This window comes from Wolffia australiana, chromosome 6 (genome assembly GCF_029677425.1).
Source record: "Wolffia australiana isolate 7733 chromosome 6, ASM2967742v1".
Lineage (NCBI taxonomy): Eukaryota > Viridiplantae > Streptophyta > Magnoliopsida > Alismatales > Araceae > Wolffia > Wolffia australiana.
In genome coordinates, this window is record NC_135840.1 from 11,767,749 (window position 1) to 11,785,459 (window position 17,711).

Here is a 17,711-nt window from a genome sequence, read left to right on the forward strand (position 1 = left end):
GTCATAACGGGGATTCCACTTGCCAAGTGTTTTCCGATAAGAGAGAGAGAGGCATTCTAGAGAGAGAGAGAGGGAGAGAGAGAGGCATTCTAGAAAGAGAAAGCGAGGCATTCTATAGAGAGAGGCATTCTAGAGAGAGAGAGAAAGGGAGAGAGAGGCATTCTAGAGAGAAAGAGAGGTATTCTAGAGAGAAAGAGAGGCATTCTAGAGAGAGAAAGAGAGGCATTTTAGAGAGAGAAAGAGAGATGTTCTAGAGAGAGAAAGGGAGAGTGAGGCGTTCTAGAGAGACCCGACCGAATCAAATCGCGCGGGAGAGAGAGGAGGCGTAGAAACAGAGACATAGACAGAGAGAGAGGGGAAGGTTATCGGCGATCGTCTTAGATATTGGAGAGAGAGAAAGAGAGTGAGAGGGGGGAGAGTGATAAAGAGAGTGAGATTTTCTGCCTCTCTCTCCCTAGAACGCCTCTCTTTCTCTCTCTAGAATGCCTCTCTTTCTCTCTATAGAATGTCTCTCTTTCTCTCTCTAGAGTGCCTCTCTTTCTCTCTCTAGAATGCCTCTCTCTCCCTTTCTCTCTCTCTCTCTCTCTAGAATGCCTCTCTCTCTAGAATGCCTCTTTCTCTCTCTAGAATGCCTCTCTCTCTTATTGTAAAACAGCTGGCAGGTGGAATCCCTGTTATGATGTGGAATCCATCGTGGCTGCCTGGTGGATTCCGCCAGGTCAAAATCTGGTCGGAAATCCACCTGGCATCCACGATGGATTCCACGTCATCACCGGGATATGTCGTCGTCGACTTAGCGAGTTTGGGATATACCGTGCCAAAAAAAAGGTTTAGCATATCTTTCAGATTTTTGAATCAGTTTGGGATATTTCGTGCTATTAACCCAAAAAAAAGAAGCCATTTTTTAGCAATACCCACCATCAGATAGATCTGGAACTTGTCTCTGGGATGGTCATCCACCAAGACTCGAAGATAAACGGAACGGGCATGGTCGTCAGGAAGGAGAGACTGAGAGAGGGAGAAAAGATAACAGGGCTCGCGGGTTGGCGTCGAATCCGAGAGTAGCGGGTTCTTTGGAGTGAACGGAAGCCTCCAACTCCATCGCCGGTTGATTCACGTTGGAGGCCATGGAAGTGTCCTCCGCCGCTGCGCTCGGCGAAGCGCCGCCATTCTCCGAAGAGGACGCCGTCCTCTCTGATTTAGGCCAAAGGAGGTCCGCCTTCGTCCAGCCGCGTTCTGTGGTGGTCTTACTGGCCGAGGAAACAGAGGCGCTCGTCAGGCTCTCCTCCTCGCATATTTGATCTGTCGCAATCTCTTCCTCTTCGGCACGACGGGCAAGATCGAAGACTGAGAAGGTGCGCGTGGAGGAGAGAGCCGAGCCAAGGAGGAAGTTCTGGACTTGGTCTCCTGGCAAGATCCGTTCGCTTCTTTCAATTATCCGGATTATCCGTCTTCGAGGGCTCCTAGAATTGCCTCGTCAGGCCATATAGCACCTCGGCGACCTCAATCTCCATCTCTTGAATCAAAGCCGAGGATTCTGAAATCTTCGACCCGGAGATCTATTTCTGCAATGAATCGAAAACTTGAGACAATGAGAAGAAATTAGGGCGGAAAAATATTAGAAATTTGGGCTGAAATATGCGCTCCGTGTGTCTTTTTACTCCGCTACTTCTTTTTACTCCATCGGTTTATCCCCCTCCCTCTCTCCTTTTGCTGCCTCCTCGTTTTCTCGCTCGCGCGCGCTCTTTCGTTCTCACCCTCAATAGCTCTCTCATCCACTCTCATGCTCCATCTTTTTCCGTCTCCTTCTCTGTCAGCCTCTTGTTTTCGTTGTTTCTCGTTTTCTCGCTCTATATCTCACTCTGGCTCTCCACTTCTCTTGTTTTATTTCGCTCTTTCTCTCGCTGCCTCTTTCCGTGTTGCTCTCTCTGCACCGACCACCTCTCACGGCGGTCGTCGTCGCCGCCGCCACCGCGAGTGAGCCCGTGAGGAGAAATTCAGAAAAGGGGATGAAGAAAGAAACATCGAAAGTGTGAGAAAGTGGGAGAGAGAGCGAGACGGAGAGAGGGAGAGAGGGTGGGAGAGCAAGACGGACAGAAAGCGAGAGAGAGACAGAACTCGAAATCGGAGAAGGAAATGAATGACCTCCTGTTCCTTGTTCGATGATTTGCTTGATCTTAAGCACCTCTCTGGTGATCTGGTTCTCTTCCGCAATCTCTTCTGTCAACGCCTTGAAACTGCAGTTGATCAGCAGTCATTTTCTGATCGATGGAAAACTTTGATGTCCATCGATCTATGGCTTGTTGGGACAGGGGGGAACGGTGGGAAGAGGCGCACTGGTCTCAGCCCGTGATTCCTTCTCTCGGCCAGTGACTCTACAGCGAGTTGTCCCCACGATAGACGATCCTGACGTTCTTGGAATGCTCCGTGAGTATTCCAGTCATGCAACCCTCCCCCTCGACCGACGATAATGCTCAACCGTTATCAACTGTTTCTCTCACTCTCTCTCTTCTCTCTCACTCTATCTCTTAGTGATGGCCCAACCGATATCCATCCGTCACCCGGTATCGGACAACCGATATCCGATATCCGGTAAAAAATGGGACCATGTCGGATATCTGTCAATATCCGTCTATAAGGGGTTAGACGGATATCGGTACCGGTGAGGACGAAATGGGTATCGGATACCGGATATCGGTATCCGGTATCGACCGATAAAAATAAGATTCAAATCTCATTTTAACTGTAAGGTTAATATGCGTTGAATAGTTAAAATTTATTTTCAATGCCAGTTAATATATAGAGTGCAAACTTTTTTTCCTTCCATATGGGATAACAGGATTCGAAGTTAATGTAAACTCAGAATCCCGCTATCCCACATGGAAGATATTAGAAAAGTTTTTCTGTATATATTTAATGTTAAAATAATATCTTTATCGTTTAGCGCCACATTTTAAGAGCCTTATATATATTAATTATTTAATAAATGAGTAGACCGTCCAATAAATAGAAACAAAGATTTCTATTTCCTTCCATAAGGGAAAAAGGGATTCCGAGTTTAACACAAAACCCGAATCCTTCTATCCCATATGGAAGAAATTAAAAATGCTCACCTGTATATAATAAATGAGATGTATGACCAAATAGAAAGCTCTTCTAGTACTCCCGTGCCCATGTTGTCTATGCGAAATGTGAGACATCTGATAAATAATATTATTTTTATTATAATTCGATGTGGATATCGATTTTCGATATCCGCATACGATATCGGGTACCGTCATCTGCCCCGTTGAGACGTAGACGGATGCCGACATCGAGACGGATATTGGAATCGGATATCGGCACTGTAGCAACCGATATCCGATACCGATATCCGGTATCCAGATATCGAAGAAAATGGATATCGGAAATTTCATTTCCGATATCAGATACAGCATCCGTCCCAATACCGGCGTCCGATACCGGCATCGGGACGGGTAAAGCCTACGAGTATCTCTTCTCTCTCACTCTTTTCTCAGCCAATCAGAGGCCAGAAGCGCACATGTATTCTCTCTCACTCTTTTGCATTCTCTCTCCCCCATATTTTACTTTAAAAACTTAGAAAAATTAAAAAATATAAAATGAGGTTTCGTCCGGGACGAATTTTGGGAAGAAAATTCGTCCCGAGAGGACTCTACAGGATGAAAAACCATCCCGGTATGATTGAGGGGACGGTTTTTTATCCTAGGACGAAAAACCGTCCCGTCCTTCGTCCCTGAACTTACTCTGGACGTAGGACGGGATGAAATTCGTATAGTCCCGTCTATCCAGAACTATGGTTGTGCGACGTGCTACATACACTCGGTATCGTCATCGGCCCATGTTCCGTCATCGATAATGACGACGACGACGACACTTGGACGACGTGTTCGTCCGCCAACGGCGAAGCTATACTTGGGAGTGTGCTGCTTCTTTGTCGTAGAGGAGGGCAGATCTCCTCTCTACCGATCCTGCTCTACTGCGGAGATTAGCGAATCCATTGCCGAGATTGTTCGAAACGTCGGCGCGCTGGTCGCTTGCATCCTGGCGCGCTCCACAAACCTCAGCATTGGCTTTTTCTTGATCTGACCTACAAATGGAGTCGAGAAGAGTGGCTCAGGTACGACTCTTAGCCAGGATTTGGTTTTGTTTCAGTTCGTATGGCCTTTCAGAACTTTTGTCTTTTAAGAACATCGGATTATTCTTATTTTCTTGGCGAGATTTTGATGTCTGAAACTTTGTCCTTGGATCTATTGTAAACCTGATTATTTCTGTTGAAGTTACTGCGATCGAATCGTCCAAAGTATGGAGTAATTGCACTCGGTAACGCTCTAATCGTACCGAAAATTGGAACTTCGAAAAGTAATAACAACGTTGAAACAAATATCTCATCAAAGCAAGTCGGAAGGTTAATCTGAGGTTTTGTTCTTAGATCTACAGTAAACCTGTTTATGTGTGTTTAAGTTACTCCAATTGGATCATCCGAAGTATATAGTAAATTCTCCTCTGTAAAGCTCTAACCATGCCAAAAAATTGGAACTTAGAAAAGAAATAACAACGTTGAAATAAGAATTTCGTAAATACAGGTCAGAAGGTTAATTTTTTAATCAGATGCTTCGTAAAACATCCTCTCTCGCAGGAAGGTGGTAAAGGCATATTGCCGGATGATATTGAATCAAAGCCTCTCATTGGAGGTAATGACGAGCACTAACCTTCCAATTGCATTTTCAACGTCATTGATCTTGTCTTGCTCTGCAGTTCCAACTCGACAGAGTGCCGATCTAGTGGGCAAGGGGGCGGAGAAATCGCAATGGAGAATTAAGTCAGTAAATTACGCAATTTGTAGCATTTTTGGTGTTTCTTGTCACTGCCTCCTTAAAACTCATTTTGTAATTTAGGTCCATCGTGACCGTTGCCTTGACAGTGCTTACAAGTTCTCAAGCCATCCTCATTGTTTGGTCAAAAAGAGCAGGGAAGTACGAATATAGTGTCACAACCGCGAATTTTCTGGTATGTTTGGTGCCAATTGAACGTCACTTTTGTTGTTGAATCTGTCTTAAAATTAATAATTCTTAAAAATGAATGAAACTCTTAAATCCGAAATTGAAACAGCCAGCGTATAGTTGTCAGGTTGAACATTAGTTTCTCCTCTCAAATCAAACATTATTCATTTTTTTGCAGTCCCCATATGATAAATTATATGATGTTGGCCTGAGGAAATATTTATTTAACATTGTTTTTTTTCCGGTAGGTAGAGGCCCTCAAATGTGCATTGTCCCTCGGTGCCCTTTGGAGAATCTGGAGTACTGAAGGTGTCAACGATAATAATAAGTGAGATTTGACTTCGTACTTGCCAAGTCACTGCCCTTTTTCAATTTTTGTTTTCTTGCTTCTCTTGGAACTCCAATAAATTTCTTCTTCTCTTTTGCACTTTTTTTCTTAGTGTCCATCTCCAGAATACCAAAGTAATAAGGTAATTATGTAATTATAACACTGATAATATATTTGTCAAACTGTTCCCAGCAAGTGGATCTGAGTCGAGTATAGCACAGAGATGTGTCTGAGAGGGCAGAAGAGGCCAAAGCAAAGGAAGAAGGAGGCTGCAGGAGCTCCAGCCCAGGGGCGGCGCCTTTAGGGAACAGAAAGAATGAACAGGAGAAAGCTCTCATTAGCGGCTAGGGTTTGGGCACTTAAAAGGCCCCCCGATTACATTTGTCCCACATGGGGAGGTCCTTAAGTGGCCTCCCACGTGGGACCACTTACTCGACTAGAGTCCCACGTGTGACTCCTTAAACAGTGGGCCACACGTGGGAAAAAGGAGAGTAAGTTCGAGAAGGAAAGAGAAGGAAAAAGGAGAAGAAAAGGGGAGAAAAGAGGGGGGAAAAAGGGTGGGCCACTTATAGATCTGTGGCCCACTTACAACAGACTTAGAGAAGAGGGAGAAGGGGAAAATAGGGATCTGAGGAGTCCCAGTCCAACACCCCCCCGCAAGCTAGGTGTGGGCGTTGACCATGCCGAGCTTGGACGCCAGCTGTTGAGACCTGGGGCCCGGAAGAGCGTTAGTGAAGGTGTCCGCTTTCTGATCTACAGAAGGAATGTACTTGATAACGCCACGATCAATATTTTCGGCTAAGTAGTGTCGATTTAAGGCCATATGTTTAGTCCTGTCGTGCTGAACCGGGTTCTTTGCTATTGCCAGGGCCGACTGATTATCACAATATAGGCAAATGCCATTATTGTCATAGACGCCAATGTCTTCTAGGAGGTGTTTCAGCCACCGACACTCGGAGACACCCCTCTTTAATGCACGCAGCTCCGCTTCAGCACTTGATAGCGATACTTCTTTCTGTTTTTTACTCCTCCATGTGACCAAACTTCCCCCAAGGAATGTGCAGTACCCTGATGTGGATCGACTATCGGTCACGGACCCTGCCCAGTCAGAATCTGTGTAAGCCTCCAGCGCGAGCCCCCCTTCACGTGAGAAGAGAAGTCCCTGGCCCACCGTGAATTTCAGGTAAGCAAGGATGCGATGGGCTGCCCGGTGAACTTCCCGTGGCTCACTCATAAACTGACTACAAACTGACGGCAAATGATATGTCTGGCCTTGTATGGTTAAGGTAGATTAGCTTTCCGATCAACCTCTGATAAGCCGTCTTGTCCACTGCTGCACCTCCATCGTCTCTGCCGATTCTAACATTCACATCGAGGGGAGTGGAGACTGGTTTGCATCCCAACTGTCCCGTCTCTTGGAGGAGGTCGAGGATATACTTGTGTTGGCTCAGCAGTAGACCACCACTGGAATATGCTACTTCAATTCCCAAAAAATATTGCAACTTACCAAGTTCTTTCATCTCAAATTGCTTTGATAGTGAACTAATCAGTCGGCTTATTTCCTCTCTGTCTGCCCCAGTGATCAAGATATCATCCACGTACACTAGTAAGATAGTAACCTTTCCCGTTAGTCCCTGCTTGATGAATAATGCGTGATCCCCTCTAGCTTGGTGGTAGTTCAACTCAACCATCGCCTTGGTAAACCTCCCAAACCAGGCTCGAGGGGACTGTTTAAGCCCATACAATGCTCGCTTCAGTCTGCATACTTGATTTGGCTGGTCTGTGAGTGTGTATCCCGGAGGGAGCTGCATATAAACTTCCTCTTCTAGCTCTCCATGAAGGAAAGCATTCTTCACATCAAGCTGAAGAATATCCCAGTCACACTTAGCAGCAAGCGCAATCAGCACTCGCACTGTGTTAAACTTGGCCACCGGAGCAAAGGTCTCCCCATAATCAATGCCTTCCGTCTGGGTGTATCCCTTGGCAACTAACCGGGCCTTGAGACGTTCTAGTGTACGGTCTGCTGAGAACTTTGGGGTGTAAACCCAGCGGCACCCCACAACTTTCTTTCCCTTGGGCAAGGTGACAATTTCCCATGTATTGTTCTTCAAGAGGGCGTTCATCTCCTCATCCATGGCAGACTTCCATCCAGGGTCCTGAAGGGCTTCCTCGACCTTGACTGGAATCTGAATTTCTCCCAACCGTGTGAGAAAACTTCTGTAGTGATCGCTGAACTTCTCATACTTGACATATTGGCTAATAGGGTACTTAGCTCTGGCCCGGCAGCTACGTACCCCCTTTCTGAGTGCTATGGGCCAACTAAGGTCATCCTCCACAGCACTGATAGGTGGTCTGTCTTCTAACTCCTCTGGCTCATTCCGGCTTTCCTCAATTTCCGTATCAACTTGGTGTTCAATTTCTGATTGCCCATTATCTTCCACCTGAGGTCGATTCACAGGACTTTCATCACCGGTGTCTTCTTTCGAGATTTGCTTTTCAGGAAGCTGTACCGAAATGGACATTGTAGGGGAAGTTCCTGGAGTGTTCCCCATGTGTTGAAGGAATCCCAGGTTTGTCTCCTCTACGGCTTCACAACGCCTTTCAACTGAACTTTCCTTCTGAAAGTAGAATTCAGACTCCTGAAATGTGATATCGGCAGAGACAATAAACTTTCGTGAGGGAGGATGATAGCATCTATACCCTTTCTGGGTGCCTGAATAACCCACAAAGACACAGCGTACTCCTCGGTTCTAACTTGCTGTTTTGATGGGTGTCGCCACACACCCAAATGTTCTAGCCGGAGTCCGGAGAAAAGGCGAACTTCCGGGAATGATTGCTTCAGACAGCTCAGAGGACTTTCGTATCCAATTACTTTCATCGGAATTCTATTAATAAGATGAGCGGCTGTTAACACGGCTTCTCCCCAATAGTTCTTTGGCAAATTCCCTTGGAATAGCAAAGTTCGGGCAGTTGCGAGAGTATAGCCAAGACGCCTCTCTGCTAGGCCGTTTTGCTGTGGAGTGTTGACACATGAGGTCTCGTGAATAATCCCCTTGGCCAAGAAATGCGATCTGACTTCAAAGTTGAGGAATTCCGTTCCGTTGTCGGATCTGAATCGCTTGATCCTCTTCCCAAATTGATTTTCAATCATCTCGCAGAATTCAGTTATTATCTTCGTACCTCGGCCTTTGAATTCATCAAATGTAACCACATAGTACGGCTATAATCGTCCACAAAGACAACAAAGTATCTGCATCCAGTCAAGCTTTCAACGGGGGATGGCCCCCACACATCACTATGTATGCAATCAAATGGAGAATAAAAGCGTTCATCCATAGATTTAAAAGAAATCCTTCGAAGTTTTGCCATCTGGCAGGCTTCACAAAAAAATTCTTTAACCGAAATACCCCTAAACAATGAGGGGTAACAAGTTCTGAGTAAATCAAAAGGTGGATGACCCATCCGTTGATGAAGACGGATCACCCTCTCCTCCTTGGGGCTCATTCTTGACACCATGCATCTTTCCACATTGCCCTCCAGGAGGAGTAGGCCCCCTTCCTCCTAAAGGATGAAATCCTCGTCCCGGATACCTTATCACAGAAAAACAGTCATCACTGTCAATATAAACCTCCATCCAAAGTCATCAACAGCCCTTTGAATAGAGAGAAGGTTAGTCATCAAATTTTCCACATGCAGAACATTCTTAAGGAGGCCAACTGAGTCCAGGTGGACACTTCCAACTCCTTTTACGGGCAAGGTTCCCCCTCCAGCTGTCTGAACTTTGTGATTAATCTTAGAAGAGGAGAAATGACTGAAAACAGACCCGTTTGGGGACAGATGGTCCGTAGCACCGGAGTCCGGAACCCAAAGATTGGATAGGAATTACCTGATTTCACCAGGGAGGTAGAGCTAATCTTTCCCTGCAACTCTTCGACTTCGGGACTCACCCCAGCGGATTCTGAATTCTGTGATTGTGAGGCCGCCACCATGGCCTTCTTCCCGGAGTTCTGATTCTTCCAGGCCAGCTTCCAACAAGTCTCCTTTGTGTGGCGCCTCTTCTTGCAATAATTGCAGAAAAGAGCGTCACGATTATCCTCTCCGTCGCCTCCCCCGGATTGACTCGGCTGAGATGGGCGTGGCGTCCAATTTCCAGTGGAATTAGGTTTGCTCTCAGGTTTCTTCGATAGCAGCGCAGCGGAGTTTGAGTTTTGAGCCTGGGAGTCACCAGTAACGCCAAGTCTGCTCTCAGCCTGCATAACGGCACTAATGGCTTCTTCCAGAGAAGGCAACTTCTCACGATGTAGCAGTTGGCTCCTCACAGACTCATAGACCGGATTGAGTCCCATGAGGAATGTAAAAATTCTCTGCTTGAGGATGAGTTGTCGTTCCATGGACTGTGGATATTGTACCGGCCAAAGATGGTCAATTTCTCTCCAGATGGCTTTAAGTCGGGATGAGTACTGACGAATGTTCTCTCCTCCTTGGCGTGCCGATGCCTCCAGCACCTTAAGTTCGTAGAGACGCCAGTCGTGAGACTGTTCTGAAGCGTACCTCTGGATCTCATCCCAGAGATCTCTGACCGTCTCGCAATAGAGGAAGTCTCTCCTCATTTCCGGGGTCATGGATCTGAGCATCCAGCCCAAGATCAGAGATTCTTCCGCTTTCCACTTCTTGAAATCGGCATCAGCTGTGGTTTTGGGAGGATCCGTCAGATGATCTCCCAGAAAAAGACCGTAGACAGTGAGTGTCACCATCTTTGTCCATTCGAACATATTCCCCCCATCAAATTTTACCTCTGCTGGGGGGAATACCACAGCAGGCCTTCCAACTTCTGGATTTAATGAGCTTGTCTCCACTCCTCTGGCCCCAGAGGCTTCCTGGACAACTCCAGGGTTACCCTGGGTCGTGCTCTCATCCCCTAAGCTTGACATCCTTGTTAAAAGTTGATGAAGAGTCCTGAAGTTGTTGTAGGGGACTAAAGAAACCCCTTCTAGGGTTCGATCTGGGCCAAAAAACGGTCAGGAGCTACTCCAACTGCTGCTGCGGCCCTGAAGGAACCCTTCTAGAGTTTGATCTGAACCAAAACTTCCTTCAAACTGTTCAATGAACAAACCTGCTGCTGAATCTTCCTTCGAACCTGGCTCTGATACCATGTCAAACTGTTCCCAGCAAGTGGATCTGAGTCGAGTATAGCACAGAGATGTGTCTGAGAGGGCAGAAGAGGCCAAAGCAAAGGAAGAAGGAGGCTGCAGGAGCTCCAGCCCAGGGGCGGCGCCTTTAGGGAACAGAAAGAATGAACAGGAGAAAGCTCTCATTAGCGGCTAGGGTTTGGGCACTTAAAAGGCCCCCCGATTACATTTGTCCCACATGGGGAGGTCCTTAAGTGGCCTCCCACGTGGGACCACTTACTCGACTAGAGTCCCACGTGTGACTCCTTAAACAGTGGGCCACACGTGGGAAAAAGGAGAGTAAGTTCGAGAAGGAAAGAGAAGGAAAAAGGAGAAGAAAAGGGGAGAAAAGAGGGGGGAAAAAGGGTGGGCCACTTATAGATCTGTGGCCCACTTACAACAGACTTAGAGAAGAGGGAGAAGGGGAAAATAGGGATCTGAGGAGTCCCAGTCCAACAATATTGAATACTCTCCCTCAGCTACCCATAATGGCTTTGTCAGGGGAAAGGTATACACTGGTTTCAGTAAGATGGCAGAATCACCATAGAGTTGCAACGATATTTCTTGGTCTCCTGGAGATCTGATCATGTCTCAGGGTTCAAGAATTCGACTCAAGTGTAGAGAAAATAAACAAGATTCTGCAAAACTCAACTCCGAGTGTCATTTCAATGCACTGCATAACTGAAACTTAATTGTACCTTCTATAAACTTTGATCAAGAGGCAACTATGTTTTATGTGCTTTTGTCATGGACGCAGTGCTTATAATTTCACTTTTCTTGAAAAAAAAGTCATTTTTTCCCTTTGGTTTGGTTATTTTTCTATATCTCCTAATAGTAAACAGTACTTAATCGTATTATTAATTATGTTTTGGTTGATTTCTTTGTCAAGGTTCCTCTTACAGTGTCCAGGTCCCAGGTAATCCTCTACAAGGGATGATGACGAGTCATCCTTGTCATCAACATAGTCTGCGACTAGGACGACGAAGACAACATTGTCATCATCATCATCATCCTAGCAGCAGATGAATGACCAAGACAATGATGAGTCATCTTTTTCCTGGTCATTACCTTTGTCATCTAAAATAAGGAAAGTGAAAAGGGAGCTATGACGAGTCATCATTGTCATTCATTAAAAATTTGTGTCATAACATATTCATCCTTGGCATCTCAAGGAAAATGAATGGTGACAAATTGATGATGATGAGAGTTGTCATCGTCTCGCATTCATCAGCAATGATGGCATACCCTACTCCCAGGTTCCTTCGAAAGCCAGGCACATCAGCTGGGGGCTTCAATTTATAGCCCCATGCTTAAAATTTATAATTTCGGAATTCACACTGAGCATCAATATGTGTAACAGTTGTTCTTCTGTGCTGGTTACAGACTTTTTGCATCTGTCGATGAAATTGCTGTCTGTACAATTCCTGCAGCACTTTACCTTATCAAGAACTTACTGCAGGTACTCTAAATTGTGGTGTTTTTGGCATTATATTATGTCATCTAATCAGTACTGATGGCCAGTTTCCTCTTGTCTCAGTACTATATATTCGCCTATGTTGATGCGCCATCTTACCAGATATTGAAGAATTTCAATATTGTTAGCACCGGTGTACTCTATCGTATAATCCTGAAGAGAAAGTGAGTTTTCCATTCTCATTTTGGTCCGTTTTCTTTCATGCTGTAGCTACTTTTCAGATTTGGTATAGATAACGAGATTGGTTATAACGTTTTCATATTAAAGGTCACGAAATTTGGTTTCTCATTTTCATGAAAATGAATGTTGTTATCGTGAAAAAATTATGCTATTTAAATCAATCTGATCGTCATACTCTTCAATTTACTGTGCTCTGGTTTGCTACAGAAATGGCTTTAAGAAACGCTTTTCTTTTTTGTATCTGGGCTTCATTCAATGGAAGTCATGTTCTAAGACAAGTTGACTCGAATGTCCTTGTTGAACAGGGACTGTCCGACGTTAATCATAATTTTTATTTGAACGCCTCTGCAAGCAATGCTTTCAGTCAAGACAGTACAAGGATTAGATGTCCTAATTGGGTTTCAACTTCGGAATCTGTGCATTTTATATCCATTATATCTCATTTTGTTAACATGAGGCGGAGGGACTGAGACCACTTTTGCCGGTTGGTTGCAGGTTAAGTGAGATTCAGTGGGCAGCTTTTGTCCTTCTTTGCGCGGGGTGCACGACTGCTCAACTTAATTCTTCGTAAGTAGAATTTCGTTTTCCAATGGTATATACCATTAATTCCTCATTATATTTACTTAGAAAATTTAGGGGGATTTTTAAAATACTATGTTGAATGCCATGTCGAAATCCATTGGGTTTAGGAATAGAGAGAAGATACACTCTCATTGCTTTTGTCATATTTACCCGCTAGAGGTATTATAGCCATTTTCCGCTCTACTTGTATCTCCCTTTTTATATGGCAGTCCCTATATCTCTCTTTTGCTCTCTGGACTAGAAGGCGACGAGCACTCCGATTCTATTTCCCAGCAATGTCCACTCCACCGTTATCCCTTTTCTAGGCATTGTCCATTCGACTAGTAGGCGACGTCAACTATGTGTTTAGTTCATGGCAAAGTTCACTGCACTGTCACTCTTCTAACCCCATATCATTATTCTGTCTTCAACAATATTTGGAAAAGATTCCAAGATAGAACTTTAGAGTTCTGTCAAGAGATAGCTGAAAAGAGGAAGAAGATCATAGAGAAACCAAACTCAAATTAAATAGGGATAAGAATTCTGAGAAAGAAAATCACAATAATTTCCCTACTTCTTGTACTAGCTAATGAAAGTCGTAGTGTGTTCATCATCAGCAGAAGAGGAATAATTACTTGTCGCATTGTAATGAAAAGTTCCTGGCTGGTGCAGCTCTGATCGTGTGCTTCAAACTCCTCTACAAGGATGGGTGATGGCCATTGTGAGCACCCGAAATCAGTAAATTGACAATAGAAACTCTTTCTTGCCGTTTTCTTCCATCAAAATTATTATTTCCCCATTATTCATGCAGATAATGGCACTGCTGAGCGGGTTGGCTGGAGTCTACACAGAGGTAGGACCCTCTTCTCGTTGCTAATGATTGGCTTTCATTTATTACTTTAAGAATCAGAATTAGGGTGCAGATTATTTCATTTCAATGACAATGGATGATGAGGATGATGATGATAATCATAGCCATGAACTTACATATGAATCAGAGTGAATTTCACAAGGATTAGCTTCCATTTCTTATTTTGAGGAGTCAGACTTAAGGTTCAGATTATGTCAGGTCAATGATGATGACAATTAGTTATTTTTCGTCCACCAATATTGGAAGAAATTGTGGTCTCGTTACTAAAACTGATGATAAATTTAGGTAATGATGATGAGAAATTATTCATCCTCCACAACTCCTAATAAGATTTTGCCATCGGATTAATAGGCAATCATGAAGAAGCGGCCTTCCAGAAATATCAACGTTCAGAACTTTTGGCTCTATGTGTTTGGGATGATCTTCAACGTGATTGCCATTGTCGTCCAGGACTTTGATGCTGTGATGAACAAGTAAGCACTAATATAATATCTCTTTGAATCTTTTGTTTCCCAGGTTCATATTTTAAAACTGCCCATTTTTCTCTTACTGGAATAACTAACTGAATGGATTGGGATGCGCCTTCAGATATCAAATGGCATGAACTGATGGATTTTTCCCAAACGCAGGGGCTTTTTTTTCGGCTACTCCCTGATAACCACGTTGATGATTCTCAATCATGCGTTGAGGTAACATGGTTGATGCATATCATCATCTCCTTACCGTCCCAATATCATGCTCCCATGGGACATCATCATCACTATTATTATGACACTGTTCTTCAATCGTGTTCTTAATCTGCAATGATACTGAGCCCCATTTTGTGGGATATCACATCACCATTACTATGATCCTTTTCACCATCATGCCTATGAGGACTTCTCAGTGGATGTCATCATTGCCATTGTCGTAATCCATTTGACCATCATGCTCATAATGTTCCATGACAATGCGTTCGCCCCAGTGGGAAATTTTCATCATCATCATCATCACCACTATTGCTATCTTCTATTTTACAGCCATGTGGCTAATCTACTGTAATCATGTGCCTCTCAGTTGGACATCATCATCGCAATCATAATAATGCATTTGGATATCATGCTTCATGATCACATGCTCCTCCCAGTGGATAATTATCATCATCATCATAATCATCATAATCATCATAATCATTCATTTTTATGGCCAAAATAATAATCTACAGTGATCCTGTGCCCCTCAGTGGGACATTATCATCGCACTCATTGTAATCCATTTGGCCATCATGTTCGTCATGTCCCATGATCGAGTGCTTCCCCCAGTGGGTAGTCATCACCATCAATATCATCATTATCACCATCATCATCATCATTATTATCATCCATTTCATTACCATGCTGATAATATGCCACGATCTTGTACCCTCTCAGTGGGATCGCAGTGTCATTTGTGATGAAGTATGCAGACAACATCGTGAAGGTGAGAACCCCTTGTGGAACTCATAACCTGGAGAAAAGATTTGAGTCATCTTATGTTGAACTATCTCAGGTTTATTCTACATCAGTGGCAATGCTTTTGACGGCCCTTGTCTCAGTCTTCCTCTTCAACTTTCATCTCTCACTCGCCTTCTTCCTTGGATCCACGTAAGTGCCTATGAGAAATCACCAAAAGAAGTGAGAGAAAGAGATAAAGAGATATGTTTATGCAGAATGACTTAGAGTGCGGGAAGTAGAATGAGAGAGATAGATAGAGAAAGATTGACAAAATGTAAATTACAGAAAGAGATATATGTTTATGCATGCAAAGAAAGCATGGAAGAGCAAGAGAGATAAATAACTCCTAAAGAGTGAGAGACAGAGAGAGGGAAAAGAAGAGAGATTTACATAGGAAGGAAGAGAGAGACGAGGTCATGTTTTCTTTTCTCTTGTGGGTTCCAACTTTTTTCTTTAATATTTTCAGGGTTGTGTCTGTGTCTGTCTATCTTCACTCTGTGGGAAAGCTGCGAAGATGAGTTGGGAAGGAATATTTTTGCATGGGTCCATTGCACCAGGTTATCCTCAAGCCTTCTTCTGCTTTGCTATTCATTATTGAGATTCATTCCGATTGAGCTAAAGTTCAGTCTTTCATTTACACCTGCTATGCCACTTATCACAGTTGTAAAAGAGGAGCTATAGAACAGCACTGTGGAAAATATAAAAATTGCGCGCTAGGTGTCGGCCCGAAAGTAGATGGTGGATAATGCACAATAAAGTCGTACTTTATTGTCCCTTAAATGTTAGTTCTATTAGATTTCCCGAGAGTTTACTAAGAATCAATTAGGTGTGGGTTGAGAATTTTGCCCCTTGTTGAAGGGGTAATCTATTGCTAGGGTTTCTCTCTAAATTGATATTCTTATCAAACTGTTTTTCAAATCAATATGAGTGAATGGTTGTGCCGATTGAATAAGAGAAATAATGGAATCAAATCAGTTATGTTTGGGGTTATCTTGGTGGCTATGGATTTGTCTGGATGTGAGGAAAAGATCTACAAAATATATCAAGGGATATTCACAGCAGTTTGAGTACTAGATTTTCAAGTACACTGGTTAAACCTTCCCAAATATTAAGAGAGAGGAGCATCCCAAATATTAAGAGAGAGGAGTGAAAAATGGAAGGTCAAACTCTTCTTCTCTAGTTTTTTTCTACAAGCAATCGCTATGCTTGTGGAAGTGGAAGGAAGATATTTTCAATCAAATATCTTGCTGTTGCGGTACTAAAAGAATAAAGTTCCCTTTCAACATTTCATAATTATTGAAAAAGTTCCCTTTCAACATTTCATAATTATCGCCGTGGGTTGTTAGAATCAAGTAATCTGATAATTGTAATATTTAATCATATTCATTTATTACCTTATAGAATGATGCGTATGAAGGTCACAAACAGTTGTATCTTACAGTAAAAAGTTCCCTCCTACTCTTGTTAGGAGTGAATCTTTACAAATCCATGTCTATTAATCATTTTTCTGTTATTTTTGTCCAGTAATCATTTTTCTGTTATTTTTGTCCCTCCTACTCTTGTTAGGAGAGAATAATCTATTCAATGAATCCTACTGAAGGCAAATAGTGTAATATAAAATAATGTGTGCTGAATCCCTGCATTCCAAGTATATTTTCAGATCATACAGTAGTACATTTTAGGCTTTGGAGTTTTAAACATGATGTGTATTTAATTCTATATTTGTACCTAGATACATAGTTCAAAAAAAATATATTTGTACTTAGATACAAGACATCATATGTCTTGTGTATTTTGTTTGAATATGAACACATGACTTGGGTAAGTTGAGACCAATCCCTCCAATATTTTGAAGCATAAGTGAATGGATAAAATATTTATGTCTAATTCAGAAGTGAAAAAGATCTAACTAGATTAAAATTTTAGATAATTTTTGGTGTAGAATTCAGAATCTGTGCAATTGTCATCTGACCAAATTATCAACCTACACAAACTAATGATGCATCTTTTAAAATATTGACCATCCTAGAGGAAGACACGTTATGAGATTCACCCAAATATCTTAAGAGAACGTTATTGATGTGTAAGACACTTTTAATTTTTTTCAATAATGTAAGACACATTGTAAGATGGTTTTTTTACATGTTGAATTTACCATTGTGTGGTTGGTAATGGCTTTGGTGCCACAAATATCCAAGCAATGGTCACCCTAAGGCTGAGACCTGTTTGATGTTGATAAATCCACCCTCTTTAGATGAAATAATCATAAATAAGAGCATCTAATCATAATTTTTGATTGATCATGGTTGATCTGTTTGATCAGGATTTCCATCAATTGGTTAGATTGGAATTTTACTCGATCTTGATAGGTATTTTTAAGAAAGAGAAAGTGGGGGAAAATGATAATAAGATATTGGAAGAAGTATGAGTTCATTTTGGTCATGGGACTAGGAGACGTAACCCTAGAATGCCTTTCATATCCACAAAACATAAATGGATTCATATTTTGTGTTCCTCTAGGCTTGTGTATTACTTTGGTAAACAAATCCAATGGCCCAGTAATTTTTGTTGGCCTTCTAAAGTAATTAAATATATATCATCATATAAGTTAAATAATGACAGATTAATTTAACACA

The 17,711-nt window shown here is 42.9% G+C and overlaps 1 protein-coding gene across 3 annotated transcripts; it reads left to right on the forward strand.

Annotated features, from left to right (window-relative positions):
• Positions 1-3,952: 3,952 nt before the first annotated feature.
• Positions 3,953-15,791, forward strand: LOC144704735 (CMP-sialic acid transporter 2-like). Of its 3 annotated transcripts, XM_078577258.1 has the most exons (16): positions 3,953-4,138; positions 4,658-4,712; positions 4,777-4,840; positions 4,917-5,028; positions 5,270-5,349; positions 11,901-11,976; positions 12,055-12,155; positions 12,667-12,738; positions 13,405-13,453; positions 13,544-13,585; positions 13,955-14,076; positions 14,233-14,292; positions 15,013-15,061; positions 15,131-15,225; positions 15,542-15,632; positions 15,737-15,791. In XM_078577258.1, the coding sequence occupies exons 1-15, from the start codon at positions 4,115-4,117 to the stop codon at positions 15,591-15,593; spliced, it is 1,053 nt and encodes a 350-aa protein (XP_078433384.1). In that variant the 5' UTR covers positions 3,953-4,114; the 3' UTR covers positions 15,594-15,632; positions 15,737-15,791. The 3 variants fall into 3 exon arrangements, with proteins under 3 accessions (XP_078433384.1, XP_078433383.1, XP_078433385.1); XM_078577257.1 differs by having other exon boundaries at positions 15,542-15,791; XM_078577259.1 differs by lacking the exon at positions 3,953-4,138 and having other exon boundaries at positions 4,943-5,028; positions 15,542-15,791.
• Positions 15,792-17,711: the final 1,920 nt, after the last annotated feature.

Bases quoted from the DNA above. Each gene is read 5' to 3' on its own strand.
- LOC144704735 (XM_078577257.1), top strand. From the start codon at position 4,115: ATGGAGTCGAGAAGAGTGGCTCAG. The intron at 4,139-4,657 runs GTACGACTCTTA...CCTCTCTCGCAG, and splicing joins AGTCGAGAAGAGTGGCTCAG to GAAGGTGGTAAAGGCATATT. The intron at 11,977-12,054 runs GTACTCTAAATT...CTCTTGTCTCAG, and splicing joins TTATCAAGAACTTACTGCAG to TACTATATATTCGCCTATGT.